Below are 21,122 nucleotides of genomic sequence, written 5' to 3'. Positions count from 1 at the left end.
GAAAGCTGGAAAATGACTTCTGGAAAATGTTTTCTGGAAAATGAGTCATTTTCCGGAAAATATTTTCCTTTCCAATGTTTGGTTGCATTCTGGAAAACTGTTTTTGTGTGTTTGGTTCATTTTCTGGAAAATGAGTAGAATTGTATAATTAAACATTTTAATTATTTTATTTAGAATATTACAACATGTATAATAATATATAATAATATAATAATAATTTTAAATATAATAAAATAATAACTAATAATATATCAAAAATATTATGATGGTGGTGGTGGTGGTGTAGTGGTAGTGGTGTTATTTGTTATATATAATAATAATAATAATAATAATAATAATAATAATAATAATAATAATAATAATAATAATAATAATAACTGGTAGTGGTATGACAGTGGTGGCAGTGGTGGTAGTGTGGTGGCGATGGTTGTAATGGTATGGTGGTGGTGGTGGTGGCGGCGACGGTGGTTGCGGTGGTATGGTGGTGGTGGTATGGTCGTGGTGGTGGCGGCGGTGGTGTGATGGTGGTGGTGGTTGCGGTGGTATGGTGGTAGTGGCGGCAACGGTGGTATGGTGATGGTGGTGGCGGCGACGGTGGTTACGGTGGTATGGTGGTGGTGGCGGCGGCGGCGGTATGGTGGTGGTGGTGGCGGTGACGATGGTTGCGGTGGTATGGTGGCGGCGGCGACGGTGGTGGTAGTGGTGGTGGTGGCGGCGACAGTGGTTGCGGTGGTATGGTGGTGGTGGTGGTTGCGGTGGTATGGTGGTGGTGGCGGCAGCGGTGGTATGGTGGTGGTGGCGGCAGCGGTGGTATGGTGTTGGTGGTGGTAGTGGTTGCGGTGGTATGGTGTTGGTGGTGGTAGTGGTTGCGGTGGTATGGTGTTGGTGGTGGTAGTGGTGGTGGTGTGGTGGCGGTGGTTGCGGTGGTATAGTGGTGGTGGCGGCGGCAGTAGTGGTGGTGATGGTGGTAGTGGTATGGTGTTGATGATGTTGGTGGTGGTGTGATGTTGGTGTAAAAGTTGGAAAATGACTTCCCCCCAAAAAAAGGGAAGTCATTTTCCTCCAAAACAAGCCTATTTTCCAAAGTCAACGGAAAATGATTTCCGTTGACTTGATTTTCCAGGCACATCCAAACACTGAAAACTTGGAAAATGATTTCCAGAACTCATTTTCCAGGTTTCCAAACACACCCTAAAATTATAAACGTTTCACTTCTTTTTCCAAAACACTCTTATTATTATTAAAAAAAAAAAAAAAAAAACTTGGATTGTAATTATTAATGATACCTTTATGGCATGTTTAATGAGAAGCCTTTTAACCTTCTCAAGCTTGCTTGCCTGCCGAGCAGGTTAGCAAAATACAAGGAGCCTTGAGGCTAAATTAAGGGGGACCCCTTATGTTCCCCCGCCTTTTTTTGTTTTTGTTTTTGTTTTTTTTTTTTTTTTTTTGGTTTTTTTTTGGTTTTTTTTTTGGTTTTTTTTTTTTTTTTTTTTTTTTGTTTTTGTTTTTCCTTTCTAATTTCTTTTAATAATAATAATAATAAGATTATTATTAATTCATTTTATAATAATAATAATAATAATAATTATTATTATTATTATTAATAATTCCATTTATCTATAATAATAATAATAATAATAATAATAATAATAATAATAATTATTATTATTATTATTATTATTATTATTATTATTATATTTGTCCCGTGCGATGCACGAGAAATATGTTATAAAAATATACCTTATATGAGGTTTATTCATATATAAAAATTTTGTTATTTAATAATTATTATGTGTGAATTGCTATGATAAAATTATGAACATAAATACATTTATAATTAAAATAAGAATTGATATTTAAGGTGAGTGATTACTATAAATCTTAAACTATATTAAAAATTTAGTACATAGTATTTAATAATACAAATTTTTAAAAACTTAATTAGTAAACTACAATAGTAATTGAATTACAATTTTCAGAGTCACCACGGATCAAAATTTTTAGACCTTTGAGATTTCTAACTCTAGATGTAACAACATACAATTGACCTTTAAAGACCAAACAATTATTTATAAATATAAATGACTATTAATCATCATCACTATTTTCTAAATCTAAAAACATAATAAGTGTCAATACAAGTTATGTCCTTGATTTTTGTCCCTTTTTTATATGCTAATAAATATATACATTTTGCTTTAATTGTTGTACATTCATTTGCATTGGACAAAATCACCCTTATACCGTTATAACACCGTTAGTTTTTAATATATCTACCAATCTTACCATACGCCTACATCTATCATATCTTTTTCCTATTTTTAATTATTATTTTATTAAAATTACCATATAATAATTAATTTAATTATAAATTATATTTTAATTAAATATTTATATGAATGTTAAATTTTATATATATATATATATATATATATATATATATATATATATATATATATATATAATATGTATGTATATATATAATATGTATGTATATTATTTGTGTATCCATATCAATATATCATATATGTGGGTGTATGTTAGCTTAGTATTATTTGTAAATTATTATTATATAAAAATATAAATTTTTTTTTTTGTTTTGATCACTATATTATTCAAATATATTGGGCAAAACATAATTTTAACTAATTTTTAAAATTTTGTTACTTACAAATATTTTAATATTGGGCATAAATTTTCGCGCATCGCGCGTACAAAATGCTAGTAATAATATAGAAGATCCAAAAATTAAAGAATACAATAATAATAAGGATATAGATAATAATTGTAGCAAAATAATTGCTCACCAAAATAATAATTGTAACAATAATTGCTCACCAAACCATATGTCTATATTATAGTTAAGATTATTATTATTATTATGGTTATTTTACATGTTAACAACTAATGTTACCATATATCTTTTTACAATTTGCTATTCGTTAACCGTTAATACAATATGTTATCCGCTAACCGCTATGTATTGATTGCCAAACAAGACCAAAATAAACATATCAAAATGATAATTACCTAATAAATTAACACAACAAGATTGGACGCATTCTCATACAACTGTTCTGACGGAGTAACTGGTTGAGAAACGGATGCCGGTGTAGTAAGTGGTTTGCAGTCCACCATCTCAGACCTGTTCAATAGATCTGTCATATAACGGCGCTGAGAGAGAACCATTCCATCACCAGTGTCAATTGCCTCGATACCAAAAAAAACCCCGGTTTACCCAGATCCCGAATCTTGAAGGTTGAAGCTAAGCGACTTAGTAAATGACTGACTAAGCCGGCGTCGCTGCCCATCATAATGATGTCATCAACGTAAACCAGGCTCTGTTTGGCAACGCTAAACTAGGAGCTTGTAGCTTATTTTAAGCTACTAATAAGCTATAAGCTCTGTTTGCTAATGTTCCCAAAATAAGCTCCTAGCTTAAAATAAGAGCTTATTTTGGAACGCTACTTTAGGTAGCGTTTCAAAATAAGCTACTAGCTTCCTAACTTTTTTTTTTTTTCATCTTTACCCTTATTATTTTAAAGTAATGACATATTTTAACCTTATGAATTAAAACCCTTTCTCTTTCCCTATCCCAACTTTCACGTAAATCCCTTCCTTAGTCTTGTTTCCGGCTAAACAATTATGTTGAAACTTTAGCTTATTATTATTATTATTATTATTATTATTATTATTATTATTATTATTATTATTATTATTATTATTATTATTGTTGTTGTTGTTATTTTTAAATTAGCAATATGGCTTCAATCTCAATTTGAACAAGAGCCGCCAACTAATGCTCAAGAAGCATTCAATCGTGCACACTCTTTTCTTCGAAGTTGTGCGAGATCATTTGGAGTATTGAATAAGAGATTGAAGATACTTGCTAAAATGCCGCAGTTTAGTGAGGAGACCCAAATTGATGTTATTATGGCCACATTTGCACTACATAATTATATTCGGAAGAATTCACAAGATGACATGATGTTTAATGTGCTTGAGCAGCATCCAGATTACATACCGCCCGATGAACTTCAAGATTCAAGTAGTAATATCTCCATCAACGAAAATTTAAGTCACACCTCTATGCAGATGAAGGAGATTCACAACAATATTGCTATTTCATTATGGGATGCTAGATCATGATCATGCTAATAGTTTTATTTTAAAAAGTGTTTACTTTTTTTGGAAGACGAAATGTTAAATTTTAATATGTAAACAAACTAATTTAAATTTTATGAAGGTATCCTTTTTAGTCTTTTTACATTTATCAACTTATCAAAAAGCTAATTTTACCAAACACTTTCAATCATAATAGCTAGCTTAACAGCTCTTCAATTTTCAGCTCCGAGCTTATAGCTTTTCAGCTATCAGCTCATAGCTTATAGCTTTTCAGCTAGGTTTGCCAAACAGAGCCTGGAAGTGATAATGTAGAGTTCGAATTTCACTGAAAACGTGTATGAGAAAAAGCTCAAGAACACTTGAAGGTTTAAATTAGATCATTTTTGTCATTGTGTGCACATAAAGAGTAGGACCTAATTGATAAGTTAATTGCACGACTTGTGATTTATCTCTATTGTTCTAGAAACATGGTCCTATGAATTTAGGATTAGTCCGGCAAAAATTGATCAGTATTAAAAAAAAAAAAAAAACAAAAAAAAAAAAAAAAAAAAAACAAAAAAAAACGAAAGAAACAAAATTTCACGGTGACTGGAACTAGAAACGCATAAAAATATATATAATAATCACTAATTTCCCAAAATTTTATGAACAAGAGAGATTACAAAATATCGGATTTTGCAACTTGCTGTTGTATAGTTGACCCTACTTTCGCACTTCGTTTCTTCCCACTTTGGTCCAACCTGTCTACCCAAACTATTAGCTCTTCCAGATAAACTTTGACTTCATATCCGTCGCTCACGTCGCCCCGCCGGACCTCACAACCAACTCGCCGGCGACCTCGCTTCCCCACCATGGACTCATCTCATTACCTCTTATTGTAATTTGTAAGTTTACCCCTCTGATCTAATAGAATAAACGAGAATTTGTGGAACAAGTAAAGAAAAGCTCGGTTTTTAGTTCCATATTCAAATTAATGGTCACCCGATTCTTCTGCTACTGTTGTGTTTACCATTTTTGGTGTGTATGTGAAGTTTCTGCTCAGCTATGCACTTTTCCTTGTGAATTGCTCAAAGAAGATCTGTTGTTTGGCGAAATTTCATAAAATTTACCGCTTCCCCCCCTTCTGTTGGTGTTGAGATTATTGGAGATTTGTTATGGGGTAGTGCCGTAGTGGGTTACTTTAAAAATGACAAATTTTTATTCAATTTTGGTTCAGCTGCAGTATTCCATTTCTGGAAAACTAGAACTCTAATAATAAATTAAGATTTGGATCAGTTTTGGGAAAATAAACCCTAAGTTGATAACCAGGTATACACAAGATGCACAAGTTTATAGGAATTTAATGAGTTTTTTTGTAGTGATATGTGGGAACCTCGAATATCTATCTTCAGGTGGATCCGGAGACTATGGGGTCAGATTAGTAAACATTTAATACTGGAAGTTTTAGACTTTTCTATTAAAGGTTTTGAAAAGTGATGAATTTGTTAGGTTCTAAGTGAACAAAACGGGTTAAGGTTTTATAATGAGCCTGAGTGCTTCTGTTTCAGCTTTGTTAGTTAAAGCACTCCGAAATAACTGTTCTTGTTTCCCCTCTCCCTTGACATGTCACAAAAGCAATAAAGGAAATATATATATATATATATATATATATATATATATATATATATATATATATATATATATATATATAAAAGGAAAATAAGAAATAAGGAACCCCTTATTGCAAATTTACAAGAAAGGATTACTAATTTGAGTAATTTCTACCCTGAAATATGAGCTTCTTAGTGCTAGAGATATGAATAACTCACTCTAGCCTTTGATGATTTCTTTGTGTTTTCTTAAAGTTGACTTACTAATATTAAAGGCTATGTATTTCCAAAAAAATATATATATTAAAGGCTATGTGACAATTTGGTGACATATTCCCTACTTTCTGTGAACTCTGCTATATTAATTAAATAAGGAAATTTCAATGAATGTTATTGTCACCAAATTTTAGTTAAAGTTATTTTCTTCATTATTGTATTCCCGCTTTTAATTAGTTCTTTGCACTGGCTGCTGAAGCAGCATGAAAAGGATAAAGAAGTAGCCGTTGCTAATTTCCTTGTATATTCAAAGAAGTATTAATGCCAATGTCTTAACTTTTCTGCTTCTGATCCCTAATATTAACTTTTCTTTTTGACTGCAGTAGGTTTATGTGTTTTATGATTGTACAATATGTTCGATTGTGGTGCTAAGTCTCAGTATCTGGGTGGACAGCGAGAAAAGTTTGTAAGGTATTAACACTACACTACACACGCACTGCATATGTTATACTATAGGATATCATTTTATGCTTCTTCTTTTCTCCACCTTTATTTATCTTCCTCTTCTTGATATTATTACAAAAAAATATAGTTCTTAAGTAAATCATAATATATCAGGGATGTATAGTTAATATTGAATTTTAATCAGTGCTAGATATTGGTTTAACATGGAAAGGGGTGGAGTAGCTGGAAGATAAGAACTTTCATCTTCTGTTGTATGTATGCAGACCTCTTCTGCTTTAATTGCTGGAGTTTTCCAAAGCCTATGAATTAGGTTTGAGAGGGTACAATGGTACATGCTTTAGGAAAAAATAAAAAAAGATTTGCATTTGGTTACCTTTGACATGGAAGAAACATAAGCCACTTTCTTACTTGCGTGTAGAGCTGGTAACAATCTAGTAGGCTTGGCAGGCTTTTTTTGACTTAGCTTGTCAGGCTTGATTCACATATGGGTATAATGACTAAAGGAATCAAGCCAACCATCATTTTAGGCTCATTCCTTTAAGAGCCAAACATGTACTAGGTTCAATTTAGGAGGTGCTGTTGCATAAATATGTATGCATGTATAAGTATATGCATATACTTTTTTTTTTGCCAACTATACAAATACTTCCCAAAATTTTAATTTTTCTAATTTTTTTTTTCTTGCCTCCTAAAATATGCCTTACATTCAACACCTAATTAATATCCACATTGGATTTATAAAGAGAAAAGTGACTAGGTAAAAAGTAAATTTTTACATTGAATTTTTAGTTATTTTGTGTATTGTTAATTCACATATTGAACAATGTGCATATAAATAGGTGAATACTGATATAGGAACCTTTGTTTTAAATTGGAACTAAACCAAACAAGCTGAACCCAACCAAGCTCAAGTTTGTTAGTGTTTTAGTCAATCAGAGCTCGAGTTAATTGTTTAGGTTGTTTTCCAAATGAGCCATGTCAAACCTGATTGCTAACTGAGCTAACTGAAACATGCTAGGCTGGCTTGTTTATAGCTCTGCTTCTGTGGAGTGGAGATCAAACTCTGTGAAGATGTATAAACATTGCTAGGTTAAGCTGAGTAAGTAGTAGTTAAACAAAGACCGTAAGTAGTGTTCTTGCAAAAAGGAAAAATATATAATGGTTGATATTCATATAATGAAATGGATAGGAGAAGCAAATTAAAAAAAAAAAAAAAAAGAAGAAGAAGAAGAAGAAGAAGAAGAAGAAGAAGAAGTACCCAACCGAATAATTATATGGTGAATTTGAAAGTGGAAAACACTGAAAGATAAGTACATTAAAAACCTTGGTGATTCAAAGTAGTGCTAAAGTGGTAGGCAGAGAAATTCTAGGAGTAATAAAAGATAATGGACAAACAGAATTCGTGAAGCCAACTCAAAATGTATTGGAAATAAGATTTGGTTGAGATGTAAAGCAACTTTTGCTCTTTGCATATACACGAAGTTGAAAACAAGGGTGCAGTAACTCCAATTTTCTTCTCTGTCAAGAAGAAATAGTGTTTGTCCTTAACATGCTCTATTTATTGGTTTCCATTTAATTGTTATGTATTTGTACTTTTATGGATGTAGGCTGGATGACTTGGATTCCAGGCTTTCCTCACCGGCAGCATCAGTAGCAGCAAACAAATGTAGCTTTGGTGTTGAGGGTTTAAAACGTGCTGGTCCTACAACTACAGGTACATCAAGTTCTTTCAAGAAAGGAATGAGAAAAGGTTCTGAAGGTCTTAAGTCAATTGGTCGATCTCTGGGCTTTGGTGTGTCTCGAGCTGTTTTTCCTGAAGATCTTAAAGCTTCAGACAAGAAGATATTTGACCCTCAGGATAAATTCCTTGTTTTGTGGAATAGGCTATTTGTCATATCATGTATCCTGGGCGTCTCTGTGGATCCTCTGTTTTTCTACCTTCCAGTTTTTAATGATCAGTCAAATTGTCTTGGGATTGATCGAAAGTTGGCTATAATAGCGACAACGTTGCGAACGGTTATCGATGCTTTCTATCTCTTTCATATGGCCCTTCAATTTCGCACAGCTTATATTGCTCCATCATCTCGGGTTTTTGGTCGGGGTGAGCTTGTAATAGATCCTGGACAAATTGCTAAACGATACCTGCGCACCTATTTTATCATTGATTTTCTTGCGGTGCTACCTTTGCCTCAGGTTTGTAGAACAGTAAAATTGCGGCTATCTACGAATTTACTTGCTATAGCATGTAATTCTCTCATAGAACTAGAGCTATTGTTTATCATTGCTTGAGTTTTAGTTAAGTAAAATTCCTAAATGCCCTATATCCTTTTTTGTTCCCCGTATTGGGGGTTACCTAAGTTAGCTTTCTAGTCACTAGTTGCCCTTTTGCAACTACTTTTAATTTATTTTTCAATTCCTTTTGTATATGCCATAAATTTTGTCAATGACTGATACAAGTGTTGTTGCAGTTATTATTATTAGTATTATTATAGTAGTGGGATGACCACTTCCTTAGGTAGTTTATAGTTAGAGCACTTTACCTTATTATTAGTTTGTAGTGGGATCATGGGTAGTTATAATACAGTAGTGGGTTAGTGGGTGATTTTATAGTGTTGTATATATACCTACCTATGTACTTGAAGAAGGGGAACATCTGGGAAATTTGTATTTTGGGCTTCCTATTAAATGGAAGATTGGGGGAGAAGAAGCACTCCATAAAAACGCTTCATTTGGGGGAGAAGAAGCACACCAAAAAAAACGCTTCATTTGGGGAGAAGAAGCACTCCAGAAAAGCTTCGTTTTTTATTCTTAAGTTTCTAAGCCTGTGACGCGATCCTAGATATCCTGGCCTATAACAATGACTTTTTCTCATTTCGTGATATCATATTTTCTTCTTTTTCTACTTAACATGTAGGACATGCTAATATAAATTGTGGTTTTTGACATCTAATGATTTCTTATGTCCTTTATTTCTTCTGACCTGGTAGTGTTTTTGTTTCATGGATATTTCCAGATTGTAGTCTGGAGATTTCTACAGAGATCAAAAGGGTCAGATGTACTAGCTACAAAACAGGCATTGCTTTTTATCATTTTATTCCAGTATGTGCCTAGGTGTGCTCGAGTTTTACCCTTAACTTCAGAACTGAAAAGGACTGCTGGTGTCTTTGCTGAAACTGCATGGGCTGGTGCTGTGAGCTACTTGCTGTTGTACATGCTTGCTAGTCATGTAAGCTATTCTTCTTTATTACATGACAGTAGTATGTTCCTTTCAAAGTTGAGTCTCCGGCATTTTGGGTATTACCTATTTATGGATCACCTCTTAGTGTAGAGTCAGACATGACCTTTTTGTTTTTCCAATTCATATGATTTCCGTGTGATTTAGATCCTTAGCCCAAAGAGAAAATTCTACAGTTGCCTAAATGAGTGATTTTTGAAAGTTTCATATTTGCATCTATTCTATTTTCAAACAATAGCAAGTGTGGGTTTGCAACCATGCACTAGCTAGAAATGACCTTTTCCTCCTGTTTTTTTTTTTTTTTTTTTTTAAATTTTTTTTTTTTAATTTTTTCTTCGGCAGGTAGTTGGGGCTTTATGGTACTTGTTATCTGTGGAGCGCTACGATACATGTTGGCAAAAAGCTTGTCATCATAACGGAACAACATGTGATACTGATTTCTTATATTGTGGCAATCAAGGCATGAAAGGATATGATACTTGGAGCAGTTTCAGCCAAAAAGTTCTAAATGAATCATGCACTCTAGATGGGGATAATCCACCATTTGATTTTGGAATTTTCAAGAGTGCCCTATCATCTGGCATAGTTTACTCTATGAAGTTCTTGTCTAAATATTGTTACTGTTTGTGGTGGGGACTGCAGAATTTGAGGTATTTTCGTTCTCCACCTACTAGACTACCTAATTAGTTTGTGGTGCTCCCATACATACAATGCTAGTTCCACCTTGTGCCATTGTCCGTGTGCTCACTAAATATGAAGATATTGTTTAATTCAAATGAACATGCAATTCAATACAATGAACAACCTTTGTGTTCATTTTAGTTGGCATTTATATTCATTTGCTAGATCAAATGAACATGCAATAAAACGAAAATGAATATGAAGTTCGTTTGTGCTGAACCTGAATGCTAATGCCATTTGCCACATCATGTGGATATACCATGCAATGTAAGCTTGGGCATATGGTAAATGTTACCCGGATACCCCGTGTCTTTAATTTTAATTTTTATTTTTAAAGAAAAGACTGTCGCTGTTGTTGGTCATCTCTCAATATATTGGATAACTTTTTTGCTTTATTTTTAATCATATATATTTTTAAATATATTGTATTATGTCTGTTTCTGTATAAGCGGGATTCGTTTCTGGGCATGCCTTCCACCTCTATTTTAGAACATCTTTGAAGGCTACATGACAAAGCAATCCTGCCGACTGATATATTCCCGAAAATTGTCCTTTCTTCACTCTCTTTGTTCTGCTTGCAGTACACTTGGTCAAGGCCTTGAAACTAGCACATATCCCGGGGAGTCCATATTCTCGATTGCACTCGCCATATTTGGTCTGATTCTCTTTGCATTACTTATTGGCAACATGCAGGTAATATCTAATTTTACTTGGCCTACAGAATCATTGCTGCCTTACTATTAAGTTCACTAGGAATATGGACTTGTTTTGGACATGTTCGAAATATTCTTCAATAAAATGAAATATCCAACTTTTTGATAAAAATAGATGTAGACAAAGGATCTATTTGCCAATGACCTTGTGGTCTAGTGGCACAAAGGAGCTCTCCCAAATGGGAGGTCATCGGTTCGAGCCCAGTATTGACTCTTTGTGCTCCAGGACCAGTAGGTTGAGAAAGTAGTTATGAACAGATACTACATTGTAACAGAGTCAGTAGTACTAAAAAAAAAAAAAAGACAGGATATATTTAGTCTTCATTAAAAATAATGAAATGCAACACACTTTCATGGTTAAAATAAATTTTAATTAAATGGCATACTTGTGTTAAGAAATTCCGTGCTTTTGTATTACAGACGTATCTCCAGTCTCTTACCATCCGACTAGAAGAGATGAGGGTTAAAAGGCGTGACTCAGAGCAATGGATGCATCATCGCTTGCTCCCCCCAGAACTCCGGGAGAGAGTTAGGCGCTACGATCAATACAAGTGGCTAGAAACACGTGGAGTGGATGAAGAAGCTATAGTTCAAAGTTTACCAAAGGATCTCAGAAGGGAGATCAAACGTCATCTCTGCTTGGCTTTAGTGAAGAGGGTAACTTTGTATTTTGTTTTTTTGCCTCAACTGTGCCGTCTTATATATTGATTTGAGACATGTTTCCCAAATATTATATCTTTTGATGATATTTTGTAGGTGCCTCTCTTCGAGAATATGGATGAGAGATTGCTCGATGCCATTTGTGAACGCCTGAAACCTTGCCTGTACATTGAGAATACATACATTGTTCGAGAAGGAGATCCAGTTGATGAAATGCTCTTTATCATACGGGGTCGCCTTGAGAGTGTGACAACTGATGGCGGGAGAAGCGGGTTTTTCAACCGTAGTTTGTTAAAAGAGGGAGACTTTTGCGGCGAGGAGCTCCTGACCTGGGCGCTAGACCCCAAATCTGGCGTCAATCTCCCATCCTCGACTCGCACAGTGAAGGCTTTAACAGAGGTGGAGGCTTTCGCCCTGGCAGCTGACGAGCTGAAATTCGTCGCCAGCCAATTCAGACGCCTCCACAGCAGGCAGGTCCAACACACCTTCCGGTTTTACTCGCAGCAATGGAGGACTTGGGCCGCCTGTTTCATCCAAGCAGCATGGCGGCGCTACATCAAGAGGAAACTCATGGAGCTTCAAAGAAAGGAGGAAGAAGCCGAGGAGTTGGCTAAAGCCGCTAGCCAAGCTAGCGGTGGTACCTACAGCATTCGTGCAACCTTTTTGGCATCGAAGTTTGCCGCCAATGCTCTCCGCGGCGTTCATAGGAACCGCAACCTTAAGAGTGCGAGGGAATTGGTGAAGCTGCAGAAACCCCCAGAACCTGATTTTAGTGCAGATGCAGATTAGTTAATCAACTTCCTTACTGATCTTGTGTGCTTGCAATGGGCCAAGTATGTATAATAGGATGTCACATTGTTGTAGCTCTCATGTTTCTGGCAATTACTGTATTTTATAACTATATATATTATATATATACATATTTGCTTTTAGAGATTGAGATATGTGCTTTCACCCCAAATCTAAAGCCATTTATACTATGTTCATTATTCCCCCTTTTGTTCACAAGTCACTGGTTGGTAGAGATTGAAAGTATTTCATCACTATGAGATTAATTCAGATACTATTTGAATTGTTTATGTATAATTTAACTCTTATTCCAAAAAAGTTTAATTTATAACTCTAACATTATCCAAAAGTAATGCACCAAGTTTTGCAATTGTAGTCAACAAATGAACACAAGAAGGTAAATCAGTCTAAATTGCTCATAGTTATCTGTCTCAAACTTGTCAACAAATAACCACAAAGAAGTAAACCAGTCTAAATTATCCATAATTGACCATCTCAAACTAAACACGCCAATAGACTGCTCCCGTTAAAACTTGAAAACAACCCAACCAACACACATTCATCCTTGGATTGATAGATGGTGTTGCACCTATAACTTGAAAACAAACAATCATCCATAAGAGATCAAGTACTAAGGGCTAAGGAACATAAATAACTAAATAATACAAACATTTTCATTCATAGAATCATAGTAGTTGTCAGCAACATAACCAACTTGTGAGTTCATAAGTGCATTACATGTTTTCCTCAAAAGAATTCTAAACATTGTGTCTAACTCTTCAAATGCTCAACAGTAGAGAATGACAAAGAGACAAAACAAGCCTCGAAAGTAGCCCGTATTCACAAGCATGTATTTCTGCTGAAAAATCGAAGCATGCATCAATATAGAGATACAATGTGGTTTCTTTGTTACTATCAGCCCATTTAGTCGATCTTAACCGATGAGTAGATGAGCCTTGTGAACCAAAAGCAAGCATAGAACCCGATAGTTCCAGTCAGCACAAAGAAAGCATATGATGCAATCAGCATGTACCCGAAATAGAGAATGCCAGAAACGAGCTTTGTGATCTCGAGCTTAGTAAAGAAATAGAACGCTGCATAAAGGAAGAGGTAGAGCGCCGATGAAGCTGCAGTAAGGTATGATCTCCACCACCAGAGGTAGTCCTCGCTGCATAGCTGGAAATAGCACAGAACGATCGTGATCTCAGCACAGGTGACGATCAGGATGACAAACACGATGAAGAGGAACCCGAAGATGTAGTAGAACTGATTCAACCAGATGGAAGTAAGGATGAAAAAGAGCTCGATAAATACAGCTCCAAACGGCAATATGCCTCCGGTCAAGATGGAGAAAACCGGATTCATGTACCAGGCCTGCTCGGGTATCTGTCGTGGGATTTTATTCGTTTTGACGGGCTCCTCAATAGCTGGCTTCTTGAATCCAACATAACTACCAACGAAAACGAGCGGGACTGAGATTCCAAACCACAAGAAAACCAACGCAAACATGGTTCCAAATGGTACAGCCCCTGAAGATTTCTCGCCCCAAATTATAGCATTCAGCACAAAGAAAACGGCGAAAACTGTTCCCGGGAACATGAACGCTGTCCAGAGCGTGATTTTCTTCCAATCCGATCCTTTAAACATCTTGTAGAGACGAGCCGATGCGTACCCAGCAAACACACCCATAAATGCCCACAGAAGAAGCATAGCAGTCATCAATCCTCCACGGTTCGAAGGCGATAAGAATCCAAGAGCAGCAAATATCATAGTCACTAGTGTCATGCACAAGAACTGAACTCCAGTTCCAACATATACACATAGCAAATCCGAGTTTGTTGGAGCCCTGAAGACATCGCCATGGACCAGCTTCCATCCCGTTTCTTCTTGAGCTTCTTCCTGGGTCTCCAATTGGTTGTATTTCGAGATATCACGGTAGAGAGTTCGCAACATGATCATTGCCACCATTCCCGATAGGAAAAGTACGATCATCAAAGAATTTACAATCGAGAACCAGTGAATCTGATCATCAGCCATTAGAAGATAGGAGTCCCATCTGGATGCCCACTTGATATCACTCTCCTGCAAGTTTGAGAAGTAATTACATCGCCAGTTTTCAAGAAAGAGAACTTTTTTTTTCTATGCATTGTTTAAAATATATGTTACCTCAAACTTAACATCGTATGTGAAGATTATTTCCTTGTTTTCTTCAACCTCTTGGGGAGAATCAGAGCTTGTAACAGTGCGTTTAGCGTTGACATCACACGTTTTCAGCTGTGTATTGTCTTTCCATTTCCCGTCATATTCATGTTTCACGCTGGAGCAATGAAAAACATAGTTAAAAGATCAGCATACTGTTAAGAGTCCCACATTGATAAAATAAGAGAGAACATATGGGTTTATAAAGCCATGGGTTAGACTTTCTAATTGGTTGGATTCAATCTTTTAGTGTGGTTTTGCCCATGTGCATTATAACATGGTATTAGAGCTTGTTCGGTCCACTACAAGCTAACACAAGGATTCAATCTTTTAGGGTGGTTTGGCCCATGTGCATTATAGCCCAGTTGAGTGACCTGACCCAATCTTAAATTATAACATATAAAAGCATAACATATAAAAGCTAACAGAGGAAAAGTACAGATATATGTGGCAGTATCTGACCTGAAAGGCTTGACTTCAAATCCAACAATTCTTGCAGCATCTGTTTGTTCATCCTTGTGAAACTTAACCGTGAATGCCAAGTGGTTGTGGATGAAAAACTTTTCCTCTTTGCTCTATGAAAAGAAAAACATAAGATTCCATCAAAACAACCCAACATTAGAAATGTCACAAAGTTCAAACACCAGCCACTAAAAAAACCGAAATAGATCCGATACATACTCCAGCATATTGTCCTTTCAAACCAACATGAAATCCATGTTGATAGACAATAGAGTCCAGATCTGGCCTCTTTATGGGCATCACTAGTGGAAGATTATCCAAAATCCTACGAATTACATAAACCCATGTTAGACACAAATGATTACTTGACAAAAACTGTTGCACGAGAAAAACTTCAAAAGAGTTTCTTACATATTCACCCGATACTCATCGTCTATCTTCTCCTTAAACTCTTTAGCCGCTTTTGCATCAAGAACAATACGGCATGCAACTTTGCATGTTTCTTGTTCCCTCATATGAAACTGCATACAACAACCTCACTTAGAAGTTAGAACTTAGTTTCCATGCTTCAGAACTAAGAAGTTACAGTGTAATAGGGATCAAATTTCATTATGCCTGTTTCTCTTATTTTACAACAAAATTAACTAACCTCAAAAACAGAGTTCTCAATACGATCACCACGAAGAACTTCACCAAGATTCTCCGCACTGTCCACAATGTGGCCTGGCTTGCAGTAAGGAAGGGAGTAGAACGAATAGGGAAGTTGAGTTTTAGTAGAGGTCAGTTTGTTCACTTTCACTTTCAAAGGATCACCCTGCAAAAGAAAAAGGTAAGCTTACCTCATAAGAGAGCTTCATTAAGGAAGCCCAAAAAATTCTTTGATCTCCACATAGCTCATAATTTTATTATAAAAATGAGGTAGTTTAGCGGGAACAGCCTATTGGCCTTCTTGGATTGAGCTGATCAGCTATGGGCAACCTAGACTAGTTTAGGTCCTCGCAAGGCAGGATTTAACCGGTGTACACCCTCAGACTTCTTGGATTGAGATGGTCAGCTATGGGCAACCTAGACTAGTTTAGGTCCTCACAAGGCGGGATTTACCCAGTGCACACCCTCGGACTGTAGTTGTGGGTTTCCCTCATCACTCAACGAAGTGAGGTAGTTTCCTCACAACCCCCTTTTATTAGGGGAAGTGTTCGGGTGGATTAAAATCGTGCTTGCCATTGGATAGACTTGGTCTTAAAAACATCGTCAGCAAAATCAGTCAATAAATCAAGAAAAATTACCTCAAACAATCATTATATCCCAAATTACTTGCAAATGACCCAAAGCAAAATGTGAGCATGATTGGTTAGTTCACCATTATCTTGAAATGACCAATTCATTGTAGGCCAATAATAGTTTGATTACAAAGGGTGTTCACACTATACTAATCAAGTAAATCAAGACTTGTAACATCCAAATACCCCATCAATTGCCTGAACTTCTGATCTCATATTTGAATCAATAAGACTTCACAACATTAAAACTGTTATCTTTAAGATCAAGTTTTGCATCCATAATGGCAATTAACTTGCTTGTTTACACTCTAGGTGCATAGCATACTTCATCTATACAAAAAAGCTCAAATCTTTTCTATAAACGACAATGTAAAACAACCTTAACAAACTAACGTTAAGCCATTCCACCAAAAATGCTGGTGAGATCAATTAATATATACACTGTATGTATGTTTGTATGTAGAGCTATATATATACCTGTTTGAAATCTTGGGGAGCGACACCAGGGAGGTAGAAAGAGTGAACCTTGGAGAAGAAACACAAGGAGAAGAAGAAGCAGACAGAGATCCATGGCGGAATCAACTGAGGTCTTGCAACCTCCATGGCTTACAACTCTCACCTCAAACTAATCCTTCAAGATCTAGATCTTCTCCTCTCACCCTTTCTCTTTCTAAAACTATCTCTCTCTCTCTCTATATATATCTAGTCTAGTCTAGAATATATATATGGACGTTCGGGTGGTCCTATATATGTGTGTGTTGACATGGGTCACTGTGGAACATAACCTACGACTCTAGGAGTAGTGTTGGTGTCGGTTCACGTTTTTTTACCACTCCACTGCGTAACATACGGAATAAATATATATGTATAGGTGAAAAATAAAATCGTATTTTTAATTTAATGCTCTTATTTTATTTCCATGTTAAGCAATATTTTATTAAAAATAAAAATTTAAATAAATAAAAACTAATTTTGTTATAATATTTTTTTTTAAAATACAAAACTAGACACAAGCATATGTCCTAACGTTAACTAATAAAAACCGACAAAACAATACAACAAAAATTCAAACAAACATAAAACAACACCAAATAATGGTTATTTACAGTGCTGTGTAAATCATAATAAAAAGTACATTATTCATGTACTGAATATACATTATACAAAATAATATATTTTTTGTGAATACAATGTACATTTTTAATATACTAAAAATATATTATTTTTATATTGAATATACATTATTTGAGAGTATGATCCATACAATAATAATTGCTAAATAATCAATGGGGCAAATGAACCATTAGGAACAAATGGGTCAGAATAAACTAATTTATTATGTCTTTATATATAATCTTTTATTTAGAGTGTCACGGGTGACATCTCTATTAAATCCATTATTAATGAATTTTATAACAATATTTTGGACCTATGACATTTGTCAACTGAGTACAATATATTTAACATGATAACTTTTTTTTTTTGAAAGTGACTGACTCTATTACATTGTAGTATCTGTCCATATACTTTCTCAACCTACTGAAACACAAAGAATCAATAAGAGGTTCGAACTCATAATAATCTTCCAAATGGAAGTCCAACCCGGGTACCATTAGACCACATAGTCCTGATAACTAAAATGCCTAAAATTTAAAATTTTGTTTAAATTAGGAGTTTTATTAGAAATTGGGAAAAAAAAAAAAAAAAAGTAGGGGGGCGTGCGTCGCACGTGAGTGTTGAACCCCCGGGCAAGAAACCCACCATATTGAATATTGATTGTCTCACATTTCTGGAAAGCTTGTTTAGCTCTGGAGCAGAAAAACCCTAGTGGAAATTTTGCAGAGAAAAATGGTGGGAACGAACCTGAAAGCAGAGACGACGAAGCTGATGGAGCTGAGGACTGCCATGGAGCTTGAGATGAATGCAATTATTGAAAGCCTCTGCTGTCCCGGAGGCCCTGGCCTCTCCGGTAATCTTCTCGATTCAGAGGTAAGCGCCCCCTCTCACTTTCTCAACATTATATATAATAAATTGTGGTTTGTAGGATGGAGCGCCGCCCAAGTGGTGGATGTGAAACTGCTCTAAGTTTCAATTTGAATGGATTCTTCTACATTGAATGATTTTTTTTTTTAATTTTTTTTAAATGTGGGCTTCATCCGCCTCTCTTATAATTTAGGGCTTCCCTAGAGAAGATGTTGATATTATGAGTATTCGTGCTAATCGGCAAAGACTTGCAGGTAACTTCCATGACGTTTGTTTTCATGGTGAATTTTAGCTAGCAGATAGTTGTGTTTATAAACTTAAGTTGGTAATGTTGATGGAATTTTTTTTTTTTTTTTTTTTTTCTATTGTGCAATCACTCTTGCTGAAGCCTTTTTCCCACAAATGCAGTGCTGCGGAATGATCACAAGAATGTCACAGAGAAAATAAGCCAAAACATCCAAGTTCTGCATTCGGCTAGGCTTGCTTCTGGACCTTCTCAAGATTCTGGTATTTGCCACTCTATGTAAAGAAGTCATTTGTTTATCTGTTTTTTTTTTTTTTTTTTTTCTTTCTGAGTGATGTCTGAAACTGTAGCCACTACCTGAGGGTGTGGTGTGCATGGCGTAAACCCCGCCTTGTGACCCTAGCCAGCAAAAGAGCTAAAATAGCCTAGATTATCCATATCTGAGTGGCTCAAACCATGAAGGCCTTTAGGCCGCTCATGTCGGGAGTCGAACTTGTAACCTTGTTGTTACAAAGTCAATTGCCTCACCAACTTGGCTAGATTGCTCCCAAAGAAGTCCTTTGTTTGAGTGTTATAGTGATGGCGTAAGTGCAAGTTCCTTTCTTTTTCATATTCTTATTCTGTTATTCATGCATGCTACAAGTTGAGTCAAATACACCTGTGAAAAAATACTCCGTATAAGGGAATATGTATTGAACGGAGGAGGTGGCTCTTTTGTTGGCATGCCCCTCCGTGTACAATATGTTTATATCATAGTTTGATATAGTTGTGCTCTGCATGTTTTAACAAGTACATACTGATTGCATTGATTTTCATATTTTCATCATTAGTCCTCTTCAAATCTTCAGAAAATAGTGGCTAATGGTTATAACATTGTAAGTGTTACTTTTGATTTGTGGTTGTCGGAAATTCACTGTTCAGATGTATAGCAGCGTTATAGATCAAGTACTTTTCAGCTTTAGACTTGAGTAATACGTCTCTAATGTTCAAATCTCTGCAGGGAACCTTACATCCTCTACGTCTTCCAATTTCATTGCCACAACTACTCCAAGTAGTGCCATGGATGTTGATATTGTTAGCAAACCCTTTGCTCTGGTTGATGAAATTACTGAGGCATCCCCAGCAGCAGAAGATGGAGTGCAACTTGGGGATCAGGTCGTAAAATTTGGTGATATGGAGTCCAGTGATAACTTATTGCAAAGGCTTGCAGGTGAAGCACAGAGAAATCAGGGCCGTGCAATATCAATGGTGGTTATTAGACAGGGCACTCTGGTTAACTTATCGGTGACACCTAGAGCATGGGAGGGGCGCGGCTTGCTAGGGTATGCTAATTTATCGCCACGAATTTCATAGAGCGTATTCCTATTTCAAGTGTCTTTCTTATTCTTGATCTGGACCACAATTAACTAACAATGATGTTGGGATAACTTTCAGGTGTCACTTTCGAATCTTATGATGGAAGATTGCACCATTAGAACTGCCCATCCCTGCATACACTATAAATTATTCTGGACAACAAACAGTTCAGCTGTGGCTTGTTTATCCAGTGATCTTTTTTTTTTTCCCATTATCCCTTAATGTCCTGTGTTTCTGATCATTCATAGACTGCAATTATGTTATTGCAAGAATATTTCTTTGTTATTTGATACAGATGAAGCACAATTAATAGACTAAAAGGCCCTTTTTCCCCATACAGATGTAAAAACCAACAAATTACCGGTGTTGCAAAAATTCTGTAGCCTGCCACCTAACGAACGTATCACAGTAATTGGTAATTTAGATGGCCGACTAAGCTTTTTAGGCACCGACTAGGTGACCTAGTTGGCTGATTAGTTATTGTTTTTTTTTTTTTTTTTTTAAATACGTTATTTCACTCAAAATGACATTGTTTTGAGTGAAATAATTTTAAATTCTTCAAATTTGAGATGTTTTTTAAAAATATTTAATATTTTAGTATTGACTATTATAATATTAAATAATTAATATAAGTCTTAAAATTAAAAAAAAAAAATTAAAAATAATTTTAAAAATAAAAAATACACAAATATTTAGGGACCAATTAATCGTTGCTTAAGCATATGGGATTTAGTGAAATTGTCTTGATTTGATTTTTAGGAGTCTTGATCGTAGAATATCATTAAGAAATAAGAATCTTTGTTATTAAAAGCAAGAAGTAATTCAATTTTTTCAAATGAACAATTTGAAAACCTATTGATTTTAAACTGATTGTAAAGTTTATCACTCGAACCTTTCAATTTATAGTCTCATAGATGTTGATTTCGGACCAATGAATGGGGTATTTCCAAAACTTACATAGGAAAAAGGAAAAGAAAGTGAATTGAACAAAAAGAAAAGCAACTTGGCCAAAAAACGAAATGACTTGCCCAAAAATCAAAATGACGGGGAAAAGGAAAAAGAAACGAAGTGACCGGACTCACGAGCTCCTAAAAAACGGCTAGCGATTTTTTAACCATGTAAATT

At 35.4% G+C, this 21,122-nt stretch overlaps 3 protein-coding genes across 4 annotated transcripts; 2 read left to right on the top strand and 1 right to left on the bottom strand.

Moving 5' to 3' along the window:
* The first annotated feature begins 4,777 nt into the window (after window positions 1-4,777).
* Window positions 4,778-12,678, top strand: LOC109177354 (probable cyclic nucleotide-gated ion channel 5). 2 transcript variants are annotated; one of them, XM_019326708.1, is made up of 8 exons: window positions 4,778-5,009; window positions 6,317-6,401; window positions 8,003-8,588; window positions 9,409-9,621; window positions 9,973-10,280; window positions 10,893-11,004; window positions 11,445-11,681; window positions 11,781-12,678. In XM_019326708.1, exons 2-8 carry the CDS (start codon window positions 6,343-6,345, stop codon window positions 12,471-12,473), a joined length of 2,208 nt encoding a protein of 735 aa, XP_019182253.1. In that variant the 5' UTR covers window positions 4,778-5,009; window positions 6,317-6,342; the 3' UTR covers window positions 12,474-12,678. The 2 variants fall into 2 exon arrangements, with proteins under 2 accessions (XP_019182253.1, XP_019182244.1); XM_019326699.1 differs by having other exon boundaries at window positions 6,314-6,401.
* Window positions 12,679-13,121: 443 nt separating this feature from the next.
* LOC109177384 (transmembrane 9 superfamily member 8-like) lies at window positions 13,122-17,146 on the bottom strand. The gene is made up of 7 exons (XM_019326748.1): window positions 16,892-17,146; window positions 15,784-15,948; window positions 15,546-15,655; window positions 15,354-15,459; window positions 15,135-15,247; window positions 14,640-14,790; window positions 13,122-14,555 (listed from the first exon to the last, which is right to left on the bottom strand). The coding sequence occupies exons 1-7, from the start codon at window positions 17,015-17,017 to the stop codon at window positions 13,398-13,400; spliced, it is 1,929 nt and encodes a 642-aa protein (XP_019182293.1). The 5' UTR covers window positions 17,018-17,146; the 3' UTR covers window positions 13,122-13,397.
* A 1,043-nt stretch (window positions 17,147-18,189) lies between these two features.
* On the top strand, window positions 18,190-20,332 carry LOC109177399 (26S proteasome non-ATPase regulatory subunit 9). The gene is made up of 5 exons (XM_019326774.1): window positions 18,190-18,403; window positions 18,591-18,651; window positions 18,806-18,904; window positions 19,642-19,963; window positions 20,076-20,332. Exons 1-5 carry the CDS (start codon window positions 18,263-18,265, stop codon window positions 20,095-20,097), a joined length of 645 nt encoding a protein of 214 aa, XP_019182319.1. The 5' UTR covers window positions 18,190-18,262; the 3' UTR covers window positions 20,098-20,332.
* The last annotated feature ends 790 nt before the right edge of the window (window positions 20,333-21,122 follow it).

The sequence above is a fragment of the Ipomoea nil genome, unplaced genomic scaffold, assembly GCF_001879475.1.
Source record: "Ipomoea nil cultivar Tokyo-kokei standard unplaced genomic scaffold, Asagao_1.1 scaffold0176, whole genome shotgun sequence".
Lineage (NCBI taxonomy): Eukaryota > Viridiplantae > Streptophyta > Magnoliopsida > Solanales > Convolvulaceae > Ipomoea > Ipomoea nil.
This window is presented reverse-complemented; position numbering and strand designations above follow the sequence as displayed.

What these genes read in the sequence shown, in the direction of transcription:
- LOC109177354 (XM_019326708.1), top strand. Translation starts at nt 6,343, where the DNA reads ATGTTCGATTGTGGTGCTAAGTCTCAGTATCTGGGTGGACAGCGAGAA. An exon ending in CGGTGCTACCTTTGCCTCAG is followed by an intron (nt 8,589 to 9,408) that starts GTTTGTAGAACA and finishes GGATATTTCCAG; the next exon opens with ATTGTAGTCTGGAGATTTCT. An exon ending in TACTTATTGGCAACATGCAG is followed by an intron (nt 11,005 to 11,444) that starts GTAATATCTAAT and finishes TTTGTATTACAG; the next exon opens with ACGTATCTCCAGTCTCTTAC.
- LOC109177384 (XM_019326748.1), bottom strand. Translation starts at nt 17,017, where the DNA reads ATGGAGGTTGCAAGACCTCAGTTGATTCCGCCATGGATCTCTGTCTGC. An exon ending in CTCCCCAAGATTTCAAACAG is followed by an intron (nt 15,949 to 16,891) that starts GTATATATATAG and finishes TTTCTTTTGCAG; the next exon opens with GGTGATCCTTTGAAAGTGAA. An exon ending in TTGAGAACTCTGTTTTTGAG is followed by an intron (nt 15,656 to 15,783) that starts GTTAGTTAATTT and finishes TGTTGTATGCAG; the next exon opens with TTTCATATGAGGGAACAAGA.
- LOC109177399 (XM_019326774.1), top strand. Translation starts at nt 18,263, where the DNA reads ATGGTGGGAACGAACCTGAAAGCAGAGACGACGAAGCTGATGGAGCTG. An exon ending in GTAATCTTCTCGATTCAGAG is followed by an intron (nt 18,404 to 18,590) that starts GTAAGCGCCCCC and finishes CTTATAATTTAG; the next exon opens with GGCTTCCCTAGAGAAGATGT. An exon ending in TGGACCTTCTCAAGATTCTG is followed by an intron (nt 18,905 to 19,641) that starts GTATTTGCCACT and finishes AAATCTCTGCAG; the next exon opens with GGAACCTTACATCCTCTACG.